Below are 17,632 nucleotides of genomic sequence, written 5' to 3'. Positions count from 1 at the left end.
AAAAAAAAGCTAGTAAAAATGTAATTATTTTGGGAATAAATAACATGAATTTCACAGGGTCTTATCTTTCACATAAGTTTTAGCAAAGGTCTTATAATCTTTGTGCATTTGACTTTACACAAACCACAAAATAAGATTAAAACAACCAACAAAATGCCACTAAACTACTTAATAATGTCATTTTAAAGGAGTCGTTTCTAAAAAGAAGATTATTTGGTGTAATGCAATGTTTGTGTGATTTAAGGCTCAAAACACATTATTTTCCACATAATGTACAATACTGTTTCTCCTCTAAGCCCCGCCTTCTTTTTACAAATCTCATCGTTCTGAAAAGCTAGGTGTGCTCTGATTGGCCAGCTGTCCAGTGCATTGCGATTGGCCGATTTTCTCACGCGTGAGATGGACACTTATCAGGTTCAGGAAACTCTCCTCTCTAAAATACGCTGCACACGCTCCAATATTTGGGATGAACTGTTCTGATACAGATAAAACCTAACCACTGATTTCTAGAAATCTGGACTCAGCAGGATCTTCTGGAAACCGGACAGACTGAAGATTATTTGCAAGGCGCTCCACTAAACCTGGCTTTGATGGATGGCCTACATGCATTAGTGAGCTGGGAAATGAGCCTCAGCAGATCAGGTCCGTAATGACATTTGGGCTCTAAGAGGAGGATGAAGTGACAGAGAGAAAACCAGAGAGAGAGAGAGAGAGAGAGAGAGGTTAAATACCAGCAGAGAGACGGCAGACCTTCAACATCCCTCCAATATACAGCAGGCGCTTTCTAACAGAGTATCAGAGAAAATTGAGAAAATTTAAAAAAAGATATTGATTAATCTTTGTTAATATTAGTGAATATAAATATAATATAATGTTAGTGTGTAATGTAAGCTCAGCTTCACTAAATAATATTTGGAAAAAAAAAATTGTTACTAATGTAACATAAAATCTGCCCATTCATTTAATTAACTAAGATTAATAAATGAATCAATTATTTTAGAATTGTGACCAAAAAAAAAAAGAAACCTTATTTTCAATTCAAGTTAATTAATGCACTTAACTCATGAAAGAAAATCTAATCATATAGTAAACAAAGAAACTGTTAAGATTAACTTAAAAAAAAAAATCTTTATCTGTTTTTCACTTACTTCCTGAAAAAAAAAATTAAACCACAAACAGACGGACATAAAACACAGCACACACACAGATTCCCACAAAGCACATCTTTAACTGCTGGATAAAAACTACTGATGAAGAAAACTGTAAACTACAGAAATGCAACATCACTGCCATCCTCCACAAACTCAGAGTATTAATGTTAAACATGAGAGTTCATCTGAATAATGAAGAAACTGAACAACACTGAGCAGCACAGAATCACAAGCACTGCTTCTGAAGCACAGCATCCACTGATGAAACCAGCGCAGAATAAAGAAACCTGCGAGAGCATCTAAATCACACTGGTGATGTCCTGCTTTAATGATTCGGCACAACTTTACTGCTGTGACCAGATCTGATAACAACACACACACACACACACACACACACGCGCGCAGACACACACGCACGCACCACGCGCACGCACGCAGACAGACACACACGCACGCACACGCATACACATGCAGACACACACACACACACACACACACATGCATAAACACTCACACACACACACACACGCATATCTCAGCAGAAAACACTCGTACAGTAATGAGAATCAATGCACAAAAACATAGTTAGTTCTTGAATCAAAATAAAGGTTGGTTGATCTTGATGCAGACGAAGAAAGTTCAGTGAAGAAAAGAGCAAACACTGAGAACAGATCACAGCGCCACCTACAGACTCACTGACACACTGCAGCCAGATGAACCACATCCCAACTCCCAATAATGAGATCAGAGGTCAAATGATGACTAACTACTTCATGATTATGAGATTGAAAGTCAAAATTATGGCATTAACTAATTAATACTAATTTATAAATTAGATTAAAAAAATTACTATGACATAGGGCAACTAAATTTAAATTATACGAAATTAGGATTTATAATGAATTATGATAAATCTCACAAATTGTGAAGTCATAATTGCATATTTTAATACTAATACAGTTAATATTAGTCTTTGCTCAAAATCTAATTCTATATTATAATTTCAACTGATTATAATTTGCCAAAGCATGTTTCTTATTTGGGGGAAATGTATCTGATTTTGCCCCCGAAATCAAATAAGAAAATTTAAAAAGTCTCTTTTAAAAAGCTCTTTTAAAGACCATTAAAATGCACAGAGTTTGTTTTTAATTCTCAAAAATATTGATTATTCTCATCCGTTTTATCAATTATTTTTATTTAACTCCAGTACAAATACAACCATAATATACCACATTGCCAAAAAGGAAAAAATATCTTATTTGTTTTGTAAATTATCTCTACATCTTTACAGTATTTATTGTACTTTCTTGCATTTGTGCTGATTTAAAAAATATATATATACACATTCAATTAACTTAAAATAGATATATCACTTAAAATAGATATTTTTATTAATATTTTAATGCTTTTATGTATATTTACATAAATAGTTATTACATTATTAGTAATCACAGATTTATATATATTTTAGTAACTTAAAATGCAGAAAATCTACTGAGAATCAGCTATTAGATTATGTAGAGCAGATAACACATGGGTTAAATGTTATGAAAGTTATGTCACCGTATCATTAGTTGCGTCAGGTTACAACACAAGTAACTAGAAACAAACAGACACGACTTTACTATGAAAACCAGATGAAATCAACTCATTCTTGCCAGTCACTCAAAGCCAGCGGTCAAAGCGTGGTCAGACTCACAGTGTTGGCCAGACCCAGAGCCCCGCTGCGGCCGGACGGATGCTGGGACAGGAGCTTGTGAAGTCCAGCCGAGGGCTCCAGAACACTGGGCTGATCCAGGAGCTTCTGGAGGAACAGAGAGCTCTGCTGCGGAGGATGCAGGTCTGGACTCTGTAAGTCTCGAGCTCCAGAATCAAACTCCCAGCTCTCACGAGCGCCTGCGGGAACAAACACACACACTGCAATACAAGACTGAGGACTACAGAACAATACAGGAATATACAACTCGCAATCGAAACATTAAACTTTTGCATATAGCTTATTGCAAAATGTGCAAATACATGTTTTGAGAGTGTGGTGAGAATCATGGGTAATGTCATTTGTCTAGCCAGGAAATTCTGCCATTAAACTATTCTTTTATGGCTTCGACAAAAAGCATAAACCTTCAGTTGATCACAGCAGGTCTGTCTTTAAAAATCATTTCTATACCCATAAGAAATAATTTTTTATGTCCATTAATGCTAATTAAAAATGTGTTTTTATACAAAAAATAGACTATGTTTTTTGCCCATTACTGCTAATAAAAATGCATGCTTTTTAATGCAAAAAATAAACTGTTACACTCCATTTTGTTAATTATTGCTAATAAAAAAGCGATTTTAATACAAATAATACAGTTGCACTCTATATTTTTGTCAATTTATTGCTAATAAAAATGTGATTTTTATTACGAAGATTATACTATTGCACTGTACATTTTTGCATATTAATATTAATAAATATTGTTGATTTTTAATACAAACTTATACTGTTGCACTTTAAATGTTTTATTAATGCTAATAAAAATGTTTTTAATAAAACTGTTGCGCTATATTTTTTGTGTATTAATGCTAATAAAAATGTGATTTTGAATACAAAAAATAAAACTGTTGCTCACTAGATTTCATTACTGCTAATAAAAATGCACAATTTTTTATGCAAAAAAATATAAACTGTTGCACTATTTTGTCAATTATTGCTAATACAAATTGTTGATTTTTAATACAAATTTATACTGTTGCACTGCACTCTAAATGTTTTATTAATGCTAATAAAATTGTTTTTTAATACAAAAAAATATACAATGGCATTCTGTATTTGTGTCCATTATTGCTAATAAAAATGTGATTTTCATTACAAAAATTATACTGTTGCACACTAAAATTTTGCTTATTATTACTAATAAAAATGTGTGATTTTTAATACAACAGTATACTGTTGAACTCTAAATGTTTTGCTTATTAATGCAAATAAAATGTGTTTTTAATACAAACAAATTATACAGTTGCATTCTGTATTTTTGTCCATTATTTCTAATAACAAAAATGGTTTTTAACACAAAAATCACACTTGCATTCTATATATTTGTTAATTAATAAGTAAAATCACCAATAAAAAAAATGTGAGAGCAGCATTCAGTAATGCTGATTAAAATGAATGACCTTTTTCTTATTTTTTTAAATCATACTGTTGCACTCCATATTTTCGTCCGTCAATAATGATACAGTTGCACTTACATTATTGTCTACAATGTGACAAAAAAATGTGTATAGTAAATTACAACAAAAGTATTTATTTAAAGGACACAACATTGAAGGTAACTGCTCATTTTCGATCCAGCTGAGATCGTGGTAGGGAACACATACCCAGACTGTTCTCGCTGCTGTCGGGCCACGACGACACGTGTTCATGAAGTGTCCTCTTCTCCGAGTCGCTGGACACCAGGGAAAGCTGGCCTTCCTCCTTGCGGATCTCGTTCAGCAGCTGCATGCGGCAGCGAGTGAAGTCTTGGAAGGAGATGTTTCCTTGCTCGTCTGCGCCCAGCTGCCCCATGATCTCTGCCACCGAATCCTCCATGTTCAGCTGCCGGCAGACCATCAGCAGATCATTCCTGACCGACACAGAGAAGCTTGAGAGGCCGGGAGATCCCAAATCGTCACAAAAGCATGAAAAAAGGATATTTTCTCACAGCTGAACTGACTTCATCAAAGTCATTATGAACATCTTCCACTAATGTTTCACAATCACCTTCAGGCGTGAAATATCAAATCTTGATGACACACTCACTTGCTCACCAATGGATGTGAATGGGTGCCGTCGGAATGAGAGTCTCACAATAATCCACAGCACTCCAGTCCATCAGTGAACATCTGGAGAAGACAAAACCTGAAACACATCCAGCATTAAGATGATTTTAACTTAAAATCATAGTCTATAATCCATAATAATGCTGCTTGATCTGTGCAGATTTCTCTCCTGATTCAGACCAGAACACTTTTTCACTGGAGGAAGTGTTATTATGGATTATAGACTCTATGTGTTTGAGTTAAAATCATCTTAATGCTGGATGTGTTTCAGGTTTTGTCTTCTCCAGATGTTCACTGATGGACTGGAGTGTTGTGGATTATTGTGAGACTCTCATTCTGACGGCACCCATTCACATCCACTGGTGAAACGTTTCATTATTTGTGTGAACGACTTCTTTAAGGCATTACGTATGAAGCAGCTTACAGATGATTTTGCTTCACATTTCTCATAATTCACAGTTTACTTTGTGCTTGTTAAACCTCATGCGCAAAGAATTGCTATAAAAGTTAAAGCTGCAGTCGGTAACTTTTGACGCGCTAGCGGTTAATAAACAGAACTGCTTGCGTCTTGTGGAAGAACATCGTAGCCGGAACTACTTCTCTCTGTTTATGTCTATGAAGAATCACAAAGGTACTGGGTTACTCCGCCGCGGTACCCCCGAAGCAATCTAAAATAGTCTGAATATAAACACTTATTATAGGTGTACCCTAGTGATTCAGGACAAGCTAAAAACACGGTTTGGAAAATGGATTCATGGTGTACTCGCTTATTATATACATTTTACATACATTTTGAACTCAAACAAAGTTACGGACCGCAGCTCTGATTGGTTGTTTCTTAACTGGAGTGGTCTGTAACTGCAAATGGCAATAGGACCACTGGGAGGAGCCAGAGGAGCTTGATTTGTTCACAGATTATCTGTCTCATATTCTACTGTCAGGACATAATGACAGGTTCAACAAATATGTAAAAAAAAAAAAAAAAGTTCCCTACAGCACCTTTAAATAATATTTTAAAATCATATAAATGTAAAATATAAGCGGTAACACAAAGCTTCTGAATTACTTTTATGACCTGAATGCATGGCATGCTACCACAAAAGATGCATGTCTTTTTCAATACAGCGGAACACGTTTCACATGTTTTTGCTTTAAAGTATGTTTGTGCATCTCGCAGTTTTACATTTTGCATCTAATGCAATGACATTTTTACGAGTCATTTTAAGTGTCCAAATACTTTTGGAGCAGATGCATGATTTTGAAACCTCTTTTATATTAAATCACATCGAAGCACGCTGTTGTCTTCTTCAACAAAGAATAAGACAAAGTGCTTTTGCAAATCAGTTCTGATGCCACCTCGGATCACTTTAACACATTAATGCATGCCAAGTGTGTCCCGGAGAAACTCTCAGCCCTGAAACACGGTCAGAAACATCAACAAACGCTAAAGTGTAGCGAGCGGATGAAGATGAAACATTTCCCGTCACTTCCGACGCTCCAGCTCCAGCCTCGGGAGCGTCCGAACTAACTTCGCGCGTCTTATTTTGTTTGTTTGCGCTCTTTGCACAGATTTAATCGCACTATCTTTGCTCTGTGATCGTTCTTACAAACTAAACTCGCCCGTGAGGACACCGCGCCTGTCCCGCTGCTCGACTCCGTGACTCTTCTTCCGCTCGTAAACGCGTCAGAGTGAGTTTGGTGTAGTTTCTGACCGGTTGATGTATCCGTCTCCGTCCCCGTCACACGTCTGGAAGAGCCGCCGCATGCGCTCCTCCTCCGCGGTGCTGCACGAGCCGCTGCTCCCGGTGCTCCCGCTCTCCTCCGCCGCCGCCATCACGATCACAGGCGCGCGCACAGACACGCTCCACGGGAAACGCGCTGCTTCTACAACAGCACATTCTTTTCAACTGCTTTGCATATTGTAAAACATAACAGATATTATTCATTCAAAAAAAAAAAAAAAAACTTAACAAAGGTAAAAGTCTGTTTTGTTGTAAAGATACATGTATATTTATTCATTTATTTTATTCTGAATTATATTTTAAATAAATTTTTATTATCATAGAAACATTTATATCTGTTTTAATTTATTTTGAATAATATTTACTTTTTAGATAAGTGTATATTTAGTTTATTTTGAATAATATACTTTTTATTTTATTCTGAATAATATTTGATTTTAAACACATTCATTATATTTATTTTAGCTTGTTTTGAATAGACTTAATTAATGCACATTTAATTAATTTTGAATATAATTGATTTATTTTCAATACATGTTTCTATTTTAAAGGCATTCATTTTTTTTGGGGGGGGGATGTTTATTTTCATTTTAAACATTTAATTTTGAGTACTATTTATTTAAAAAAAAAGACATTTATTTATTTGGAATACTATACATTTTTTTTGTTTGTTTGTTTTGTTTTATTCTAACTATTTTTATTTAAAAGGCATAAAAGGCATATTTATTATTATTATTATTATTATTATTATTATTATTATTATTATTATATTATATATTATATTATTATCTAATTGTTGTGTAAACGATATACATTATCAAATATAAAAATAAATAAAAAATCCCCAAAATTCAATATATAACTTTTAAATGTCTTTTCACTTTTTAGCACCAAAATCATTTCAAATATCACTGTAAAAGGTTTTGTTTTTTAAAAAGCATCAATACTTTCTCATGCATTTGTTACTGCAGGTTAAATGCATTAATTTCCTGCATTGTGTGTGAATGCATCTATATGCCACTTCATATCCAGTTCCCGTGCCACCTTAATTTGATCGATTGCAGTCCTATAGTGTGTCATACAATATAACTTAATTGATTAAATGTAAGAATTTGACACAAAAGATGATGCATTAAGGATAGAAAAAAAATAGAAAATGCCCATAAAAGGTAGAAATCCATTTAAACATATTGAAATATAAAATTTCTGTTAATCCTGGAAACTTTTCTTTTCTTTTCTTCCAGACGGAGAGTTTCCTCAGACCTGAAAGTCATCAGACTGTTGCCCTTTGACCTCACATGTGCTTCCAGCATGACTACAGGCTTTAATTCCATTCAGAGAAATCACTGCTGATCATGTGTCAATATTTAGTCGTTTGCGTAACTCTTCTCTGCAGCGAAGAAAAGGCCAAAACCTTGTAAAGGTCTGATGGAGAGCGGATGCGTGTCAGAAGAGGAACCCACAGCCAGAGACAATAATAGGAAGCTTTTAAAAAGCAGCAAGACCTTTTAAAAAATTCCTGAGCTGAGATCAGAACAAACAAGAACATTTCTGACATTAGCTGAGTAAACAGAAGAACAGCCGAGGAAACGGTGGCTCAGATTTCACTTTTTCTTGGTGATTTATAAACTGAGATCCTTTTTTTAAATATTTTAAATTATTGAATAGCTTATTTCAGTTTTAGTTTAGTGTATTTTCCCAGTAGAAAAGTTGTTGTGAGTCTCTGAACAAAACTTTTCTGAATGAATCCTCGTTTTGAAGGAATCGGTTGAATCAATGAACCGATGGCCCATTCATAAAGATCGAGCTGTTACTTCATTCCTTAATGAATCAACCGTTCGAACGAATCGAATGAATTAATGGATCAATGACTCATAAAGACCTTTACCGCCACCTACTGGCAGTTTCAGCTTCTTTAGCGTATTTCCATAATTTAAAAAATCCGAAAATAAAATAAAAACCAATATTAATAAAAAAATACTAAAGGGATAGTTCACTTAATAATTTAAGGAAAAAACTATTTCTAAAGCTACTTTTTGTGCTTTCATTTAATGGTTTAAAATTTTCCTCCAGATTTCTCAGATCTGATGTGCTATTTATAATAAAAAAAACTAAATAAAATTGCAGCGTAATTATGCCTATGCCAACATGGACAAGTATTCATGACGTAAAATAAAAAAATAAAGTGAATTACTAGCTGTCCAGTCTAAGTTTAGTTTATTATTTTTTTTTTTTTTTAAATATGTCTATAAAGTTTTTATTAATTTTTATTTACATTTAAGTTATTTAAGTTATTTTAGTACATCAAGTTAAAATGAAAAATATTGCTTTGGCACCTAGCTGAAATAAAAAGCTTTTTTTTCATGCTAATTTAATTTTTCATTCTCTATAAAACTTGATTTGCGAATTAACTTTTTTTTCTTTTTACGTTTTAGTCACAACCCTGGTGCAGTTGACCTCAATACTGAATCAAACCCATACAATGCTTGCTCTGATTTAATGAAGTCTTTATAGTTGCATATTTTGCGAGCAATTGCATCCTGCAGAAACGTATCTGTCATTGGTGTTTGGTGCACTGCGTTTATTATTACGCGTCCTGAAATGTGATTGTTGAATGGAGAAAGATAAGACGTGTGGGCCTCGTTGCTCCTCTATGGGACGGACTGAAGCGTGAGTTAAAGCTGCAGAAATGCAGAATGACTCTGGATTATCAAAAGGCTGAGAAACACAGAGATCAGCAAAGAAACGGCACATGCATTTATTACTCCCACCTCAATCTGAAAATGCACTGTGAAGCACAAAAATGCCTCTCAACGTGGTACAAAAAAGCAATTTCTTCATGAAAGAACAATGTAAAACGCTATAAAACACTGAGTTTAACACAATCTTCAGTCCTGTTGAGACTCTCGAGTCTTTATTTGATGGTTTTGCTGATGTTGCTGTATCTGGCTCCCACACACGTCACCAGGACGTAAAAGTAAAATTCCAACCACCCCCCCAAAAACCGGTTGATATAAATTAAAATTCAAAAAAATGAAACAGGGTTAATAAAAAGTGAAATTCTATAAAAACAAACAAAAACAAAAACAAACAAAAAAAACCAGGGTTAATATAAAGTAAAATTCCTAAAAAAAAAAAAGAAAAAAAAAACAGGGTTAATATAAAGTACAATTCCTTAAAAAAAACTGTTGATATAAAATACAATTCTAAAAACTTAAAAGTTAAAGTAACCCCCCCCCCCCCACAAACAAACAGGATTAACATAAAATTCTAATTAAAATACCAGATAAGGAGTTAATAGTTGACTAAATTTAAAACCAACATCATAAAACATTGTTATTGTAAATAAAATATGTATTTTATCTCAGTAGGTTAACTAAAACTATAAAGACACAAACCCGACACACTGATCGAAAGGCCAAATTCAGAAGATTTGACACATGAAGCTGGAGTCCACAGAAGTGAAGCGCTGGAGGTGAAACACCGTCAATCTTCAGTTATCATAGTACTGTACTCGACACACACACAGCACCGGTGCCATGATAACTGAAAATGGACAATTCATGACGGCGGAGAGGATAGATGCAATATCATCACTGACAAAACACAGTTCTGGATGTCTCCATTTTTATTGCAATATTGCTGACTCTTATAGATCAACAGACAAAAAAAAGCCTTAAAACTAAATGAACAATAACTGAAATATATTTTATTTTAGCTATAGCTGCCAAGGAAATAGTTTTTTTTTTTCTGGTTTAACTTGATATACTTAAACAGCAAACTACTAAATAAAAACAAATAAAATATTTAACAAAAACTGATTTAATTTCAGTTAATTACCAAGGAAACATTTCTCGTTTTCATTGCACTTGATTACTAAACTAAAAAACGGTAAAAAAGGTTAGAATACTAACAAGTCCTAATAAATTGCTACTTTTATGCATTGCATGTGTAAAATCAAAGAAATAAGCAAAAAACAAGTCTAGCAGAAACAATTGTGACATAATAAATCAGGCGTTTTAGTTAATTAATATGATGATAAAATAATGACCATGACACTTTTAGACACAGTCCTCCGTGGTACTGAATGATTAGATTTAGTATATTCGTATACATTATGGCATTAATATGATTCTGTATAGCAAGAAACAGGAAGATCTGATCCATCGACATTCATGAACAGACTCAGAACATGAACCTGGACACACAATTACCTTAAAATACACAACTCTACATCCTCATTTAAAGAGACAGTGACACGTTTAGGAAAACTACACTTGCACTTAGAATGAAAAACTACAAACATTTTAAACAAGTCCATCCTCACCGAAAACTAACACTGCAGGAGAGACACTGACGTCCTGATGAACGGCTTGATTTGATGCTCTAACGATCTGAAACTTTCCCACAATGCCTGCTGGAAAAGTCCCAAACATTTCTGTCTGAAGGTGAGACTCTGAAACCCTCTCCACGTGATATTCCTGTCATATTCTCCATGACAAACCGTCAAATGTAATTATGAGGCCGCACACTGAACGTCTTTGTCAGAGCTGCATAACAACCGGCCGCATGTTTTCAAGAAACTACCGTCTGTGCTCAGAATCAGGCCACCGCAAGAACATAAAGAAAAAAAATCTTATTTATTTAACAATTCATCAGCAGCAGAACAAGAAGCAAGTAAAAACATATATAAAATTTATGCATTTAGCAGACGCTTTTATCCAAAGCGACTTACAGTGCATTCAGGCTAACAATTATAAATATATATATATATATATATATATATATATATATATATATATATATATATATATATATATAAAAGAAATAATAATAATTATATTTTGTTTAAAAAGTTATAATTAAGCCTAATTTAAGGTCATTGTATTATAAACTCAAAATCAAACCTCAAAATTCTCAAAATGTAAAAAAATAAATAAATTATACGTTTTTATCAAGGGTTATTAAAGTTAAATAAAATGAAATCGGAACCTTAAAAATAAAAAAATAAAAAGAAGTCACTTAAAATAAAATAAGTAACAAAAAAAAAATGCAATATATATTTCAGAAACATATAATTTTAATGGTTTAAAATGACGTACTACAATAACTAAAACAACTCAAACTAAACAAAAGCCACATTTCATAATATATAAACATACACACACACACACACACACACACACACACACACACACACACACACACACATATATATATATATATATATATATATAAACATAACAAAAATAAAAATACAAATAAAATAAAAAAAAATAAAAATAAACATAACAAAACACAAACTTTAAAATTCATATGAAAACAAAAACTATAGAAATAACCATTCAAAATATTAATAAGAACTATCAAAATATTGAAAAAAATATATATATATTGAGAAAGTGTTTTAATAATAAAAATCATACTTTCTGGTCTAAATGTTTTAGTTCATTATAAATTAAAGACAAAATACTATTAAATATTGTCACGATATAAAAAAACTAAATATATAAATAATATTAAATTACAATGCAATGAGACTTTTGGGGTCAAATGGGTTTCATTTTCATAAATGAATAATAGACTTTGTTTTCCAAATCAAATAAAGGATTCAGATTTTGCAGTGGAGCGACACAAACAAGGACAGGAGCGTGTCAGTGACCGTACAGCTCTGCCAAAACATGCTCAACACAAACAAGTGCTCGGGTCACTCTGGAGATAACCAGAGACAAAACATCATCTGAGAGCCGTCTGATCAATGATGGACCGCTGGACACTAATGACAGAAGAGAGAAACACTGAATCATACCACGTGAAGATAAAATGTGGAAAATAGTGCTATTGTGTTATTAACATGTTTAGATATCAAGAACAGATTTCATATGACAACATGTTCAAAACAACCTTTTAAAGCTGAAGCGTGTTCTTTCTGCACCATCCAAAAATTGAGAAAATAATGACTGTTTTCAAACAGGTTTCCAACACTGCACCTGTGCGCCATTGGTTGAACATGTAGCTCCGCCTCTTCCTGTCACGATAACAGCTTTGTGTTGTGTGATAAATTGCTCCAGAAATGAAAGTGATATTACTGATATTTTATAGAGTATTTTATGCCACTGAATATAGAATTATAATGTAACAGCATAAGGTTTTACACACTTCCAAATGACAACAAACTTTTAATTTTTAAGAATATTTAGCTCATGGAAATTAAGCTTTGAAATATTAGATACCCTAAACAAGATCATATCTGATCATAAGATCATATTTTTTTTATTTGAACAGCACCTAATGACTACATGTCATGTACGAAAAGCTGCAGAAGACACAGGCACAAGTGAAGCGTACAAAACATGGTGACATTAATTTTTAAGTAAATATAATTGGCGATCTATCACTAAAAATGATTGAAGTCATGTGCAGATATTGTGCGATAAATATTGATTATTGCAACAGGCATAGCCCTGCCCCCAACAATATCAACTATATATATATATATATATATATATATATATATATATATATATATATATATATAAAACCAACAAGTATTAATAACTTGCCACTCATTTATGTATTTCATGTGCAAAAACTGTCTTTTCTTATTTCATATTGATATTTATCATTTTCTCTTGTTTATATATATATATATATATATATATATATATATATATATATATATATATATATATATATATATATATATATATATATATATATATATATATATACATAATAAAATAATAATAAAATATCAATATGAAATAAGAGACCTTAGAGTTTCTTAATGCATATAGTATATTCTAATTTTCAAAATGTAAAATTTTCCTTAATAATAACACAATATTGAATGTTTAAAAAAATTACAGAAGTGCATTAAAAACAAATCATGCTGAACATGCAGACAGTAATTAAAAATGTTTACATTTAAAAACAAACAAGCAAAAAAAAGTGAGAATAAACTCACGTCATGTTTCCAGTTTAGTCAAGCGCAGCACAATCAGAACTAGTCTGCATTCAGGAGCTGTTTACTACAGAGACTGACCACCAGCTACTGATTAACCTCAGCACACACACTCACACACACACACACACACAGCATCTTCAAATATTAACAGCCCTAAAAAGACGCCACTGCTGCCAAACATTCAGTAAGAAAAACACAGATTCAACCCATTTTAACTCAACTCACATGCCTCAAAGCGAGAGAGCCTCGTGACGTGTGTCTTCCCCGTGTGTGCACTATGAAGGGAGCGTATGCTAAGTGTTTATCTGGAGTCAGTACAGTCAGTTACAAACTCGTAGTGGATTACAGTTAAACGGCTGGTATCCCCTTTATCAGAGAGGATCTAATCGCCACGGCCCACCGTTCTCCATCACAAACACACACTTCATCCTCCAAAAACTGTGAGCAGACACAAACCCTTTCAGAGTAACAATGATCAGACCGTAGAACTTTTTTAAATGTTTGAGACATTAACATCTGTCATTGGTTATACAACATAAGAAGCCCCGCCCCCAAATCACCCCATTGGTAGAATTAATGATGTAATTTTTCAGTCTGCCATTCAAACAAAGAGTCTATTGACGTCACTTAAGAAAATAAATAAAAAACAAGAAATAAAAAACTTTTAATTAAAATAAACTACAATATCTAGTAAATATGAGTGTGAATAAAAATAAATAAATAATTTACATCAGTAAATGGATTAGTAGTATCCTAGAACAAGGAGCACATTATTAATATATATTAATATATTTTTTATAGCGTTTATTAACCTTCATAAATGTTAATCCATAAAAAATACGCTTGTTCATTGTTTGTCCATATTAGAGCAGTGACTAAAGTTAACAGATCCATATTTAGATTTTTTTAATTGTTATAAAAATAGTTGGGACTAATAATTCTAAACATCATTGGGTAGTTTTATTGTTTATTAAATCTTTATGGCACAGCCTCTAAAAGAAAGACTGAAGTAGCATAATCTGTGGAATTTGATGACTTGAAGTGAAAAACACATCACAACATAACTGACGTAATCAACAACCTGTCTACAATCATAATAATAATATGAATTGATATTATTATTATATTAATTATAGATATTTAATAAAATAAATATATTTCAATTGCGATAAAACTAATGTATTGTAACTAAAAACAAAAGTATTTGTTTGGTCTGTGAATACTGAAATTTTAATCGTAAATAAATAACATACACGTAATGATAAAACACCAGAAAAGCATCATAGAATTAGTCTGGAGCCATCAACAAAACAAATCTAAGACAGTCCTAATCATACAACATGAATACTCTGTTAAACGTTTACTCCAGTGTTTGACAGATGAAAAAACCCTGCAGAAAGTTCATTGTTTATATGCATTACTTTGACAGTCTGGCAGAATAATGCACATAAATAATGGGGATAAAAAATATCATTAACCTGACAGAAAATCAAAGGAAGTCTATGCAATGTCCTCTCTAATAAAGTTATACAAAATAAGGGTTGACCGATTATCGGCACCGATATTAAGCTTTTTTTATGGTTATCGTATCAGTCATTTTCAAAACTGGTTTGTTGATATTAGAATTTAAAAGCATTTAAAGAAAGTTTTTGTCAGAGCCCTTGATATTCTTAATTTTGACATTCATTTTCATTTATACACCAGACATATATATTAAAACATTGGTAATCGGTCTACTTGATCTGTAATAATCGGTAACACCCTGAAAAACAAAACAAAACAAATATCAGATTAGGGCAAAACATCTTAAGGCAAATAGTAGGTCCTAACTTAATTTATGAAAAACAATAGGTATGTCAGGGACATAATTTTAGGACTCCTAAATTTTTGCTCTTAAAGTATTTGACAAAGCCTGCTGAAACCTGTTTCTGCCCATGGATGAAACTAACGGATTCATTAATCTGCCTAACATCTCCTTTTATAAATCATGTGGACTTCTCTAAGCAAAGAATGGAAAATAACTTTGATGCAAGTGTATAGAGGACTTTACACGACAACATTGTTGTTTGTAGTTTCATAAAACAAACATAAATGTGTGTGTCTTCTGTTGGATTTCATCTGAAACAGCTACAGCGCCACACTGGTCAAACCGTGTTATTGCAGGCCCTTACCTTAGGTCACATGAGATTAAAAGACTACTGTACAACAAAAATATTTGTTGACAATATATACGTATATATATATATATATATATATATATATATATATATATATATATATATATATATTTATTTTTTTGTGAAACTGTTTCAGCCCTAACAGGCTTCCATAAAAAACAGCTCCAAAATCTGTGAAAAGTTAGCCTACATTTTAAACTCTTTATTTGAATATGGCGACATTTTTTATTTGTAAAACTTTATTTAAATCTGACAAAAAAATTTTTTTGTCAAAGTTACTCTCAGCAGTTTTGTAAATAGGTATGTAGAGGAAACTCTTAGTGGTAAGATAAAATATTTTGTGAATGTACACATTTGTGAAATTTCAACTAATATTGTGGAACTGTGTCAGCTTCTTTGACAGAATTCCTGGTAACCGGTTTTATCATCAATGGAAAGATACGCTATTCCTCGGATCCTCTTGATTTTTCCCGGTTCTGAAAATAAACAAAAACTGGACATGCTGTAGTATTTTATTTAAAACAAAAAAAGCAAATAAATTCCGTTTATCTTTGGAACTAACCCTAATTCTAGAATAAACAGGTTCAAAATGACTGAAAAAAAGAAAGAAAAAATAATATATATATAAACAAACAAAAACTTGGAAATGCAGCAGTATTTTATTTAGAAAATAAATAAGCGTAGAGTACAAAATGACGAACACATAAATAAATAAATAAATGCAGTAGTATTTTACTTAGAAAACAAAGAGGCAAATAAGTTTAGAATAAACAGAGTTCAAAATGTCAACTAAATACAAACAAGAAAATTAATTAATAAATGTGTTGGACCTGCAAAAAAAAAAAAAAAAAAAAAACATTTTTTAAACTGAGAGGATATGATATATGTGCTGTAGATCTATGATCCTGTGATGATAATGTGTCTTATAATTCATGTATTGTATATTTGTTTTGATGATGATGAGCTCTGTTATTGATTGATTACGTACTGCGTCACGTGTCATGTGTGTTGCTGTGATATAAACGCACCTCGCACTATTTGAATTTAATCTCAGTATCTACTAATAAGAAAGCTGTAAGGACTGTTAGAATTTGCTCTGCCTTTGATCTCCTTGTGTAATCTTGTTTACATTTTGGCCCTCTTTTCTTTTTCTTTTTTTCTTTAGTTCTATTTTATTCTTTATTGTTTTTTATTCATTCATTTTTTATGGTTGATATTATGTGATGTATGTTTATACTTTTGTATGCTTTTGTGTTCTGCATTACTAAAATAAATAAATAAACGCACCTCGCAGGGCGGAGTTGTCATCTTTAGATCTGATGTTTCGTAGTTTCACTCGTTTTCCGCTCAGTGTGGACAACACTAGTTTCTGTGTGAAGCAGCTGCAGTCCTCAAACTCCATGTTGTGAGGAACACACATGTGTCTGTAGTCAACAACCAGACCAGAGCCCGCGAGAGACAAACCACAAAACGATGACGTTACATCTGATGACCACCAGAGGGCGCCAAAGTCCACCCGTTTGTATACACCAACAGTACTAATTTGGTGTCCGCATCACATAAAATGTATCAAAGTTGTTATTATTACATAGGTAGAGCTAGAGTTTTATTCAGGGAGTCCATAGATCATGAGAAATTGCATAAAAAATGCAGGAATAAATTCTACGATTGCTGCTTACTTCACATTACCCCACATTAGCTATATCCTACTGAAACTTAAATTTGGAATTTATTTCTCTTATTTCTATTATCTGACTAACCAGCAGCTGGAGCAAAAGATCCTATTTATTA

General features: G+C 32.5%; 1 protein-coding gene across 2 annotated transcripts in view; it reads right to left on the bottom strand.

Annotated features, from left to right (window-relative positions):
- LOC113070821 (colorectal mutant cancer protein) overlaps positions 1–13,715 on the bottom strand; it is a 90,929-nt gene extending 77,214 nt beyond the window's left edge. The window contains exons 1-3 of one of the 2 annotated variants that reach the window (XM_026244255.1): positions 13,665–13,715; positions 4,515–4,759; positions 2,851–3,047 (exon numbers count right to left, since the gene is read on the bottom strand). In XM_026244255.1, coding sequence (XP_026100040.1) covers positions 2,851–3,047; positions 4,515–4,759; positions 13,665–13,669 — 447 coding nt within the window. In that variant the 5' untranslated portion in view covers positions 13,670–13,715. Of the gene's footprint in view, positions 1–2,850; positions 3,048–4,514; positions 4,760–6,667; positions 6,842–13,664 lie in introns of those variants that run through there. The other variant, XM_026244251.1, reaches the window with a different exon arrangement.
- Between the last annotated feature and the right edge of the window lie 3,917 nt (positions 13,716–17,632).

The sequence above is a fragment of the Carassius auratus genome, chromosome 5, assembly GCF_003368295.1.
Source record: "Carassius auratus strain Wakin chromosome 5, ASM336829v1, whole genome shotgun sequence".
In the NCBI taxonomy this organism is placed as follows: domain Eukaryota; kingdom Metazoa; phylum Chordata; class Actinopteri; order Cypriniformes; family Cyprinidae; genus Carassius; species Carassius auratus.
The sequence above is the reverse complement of the archived record's forward strand: the minus strand, read 5'-3'. Positions and strand labels throughout refer to the sequence as shown.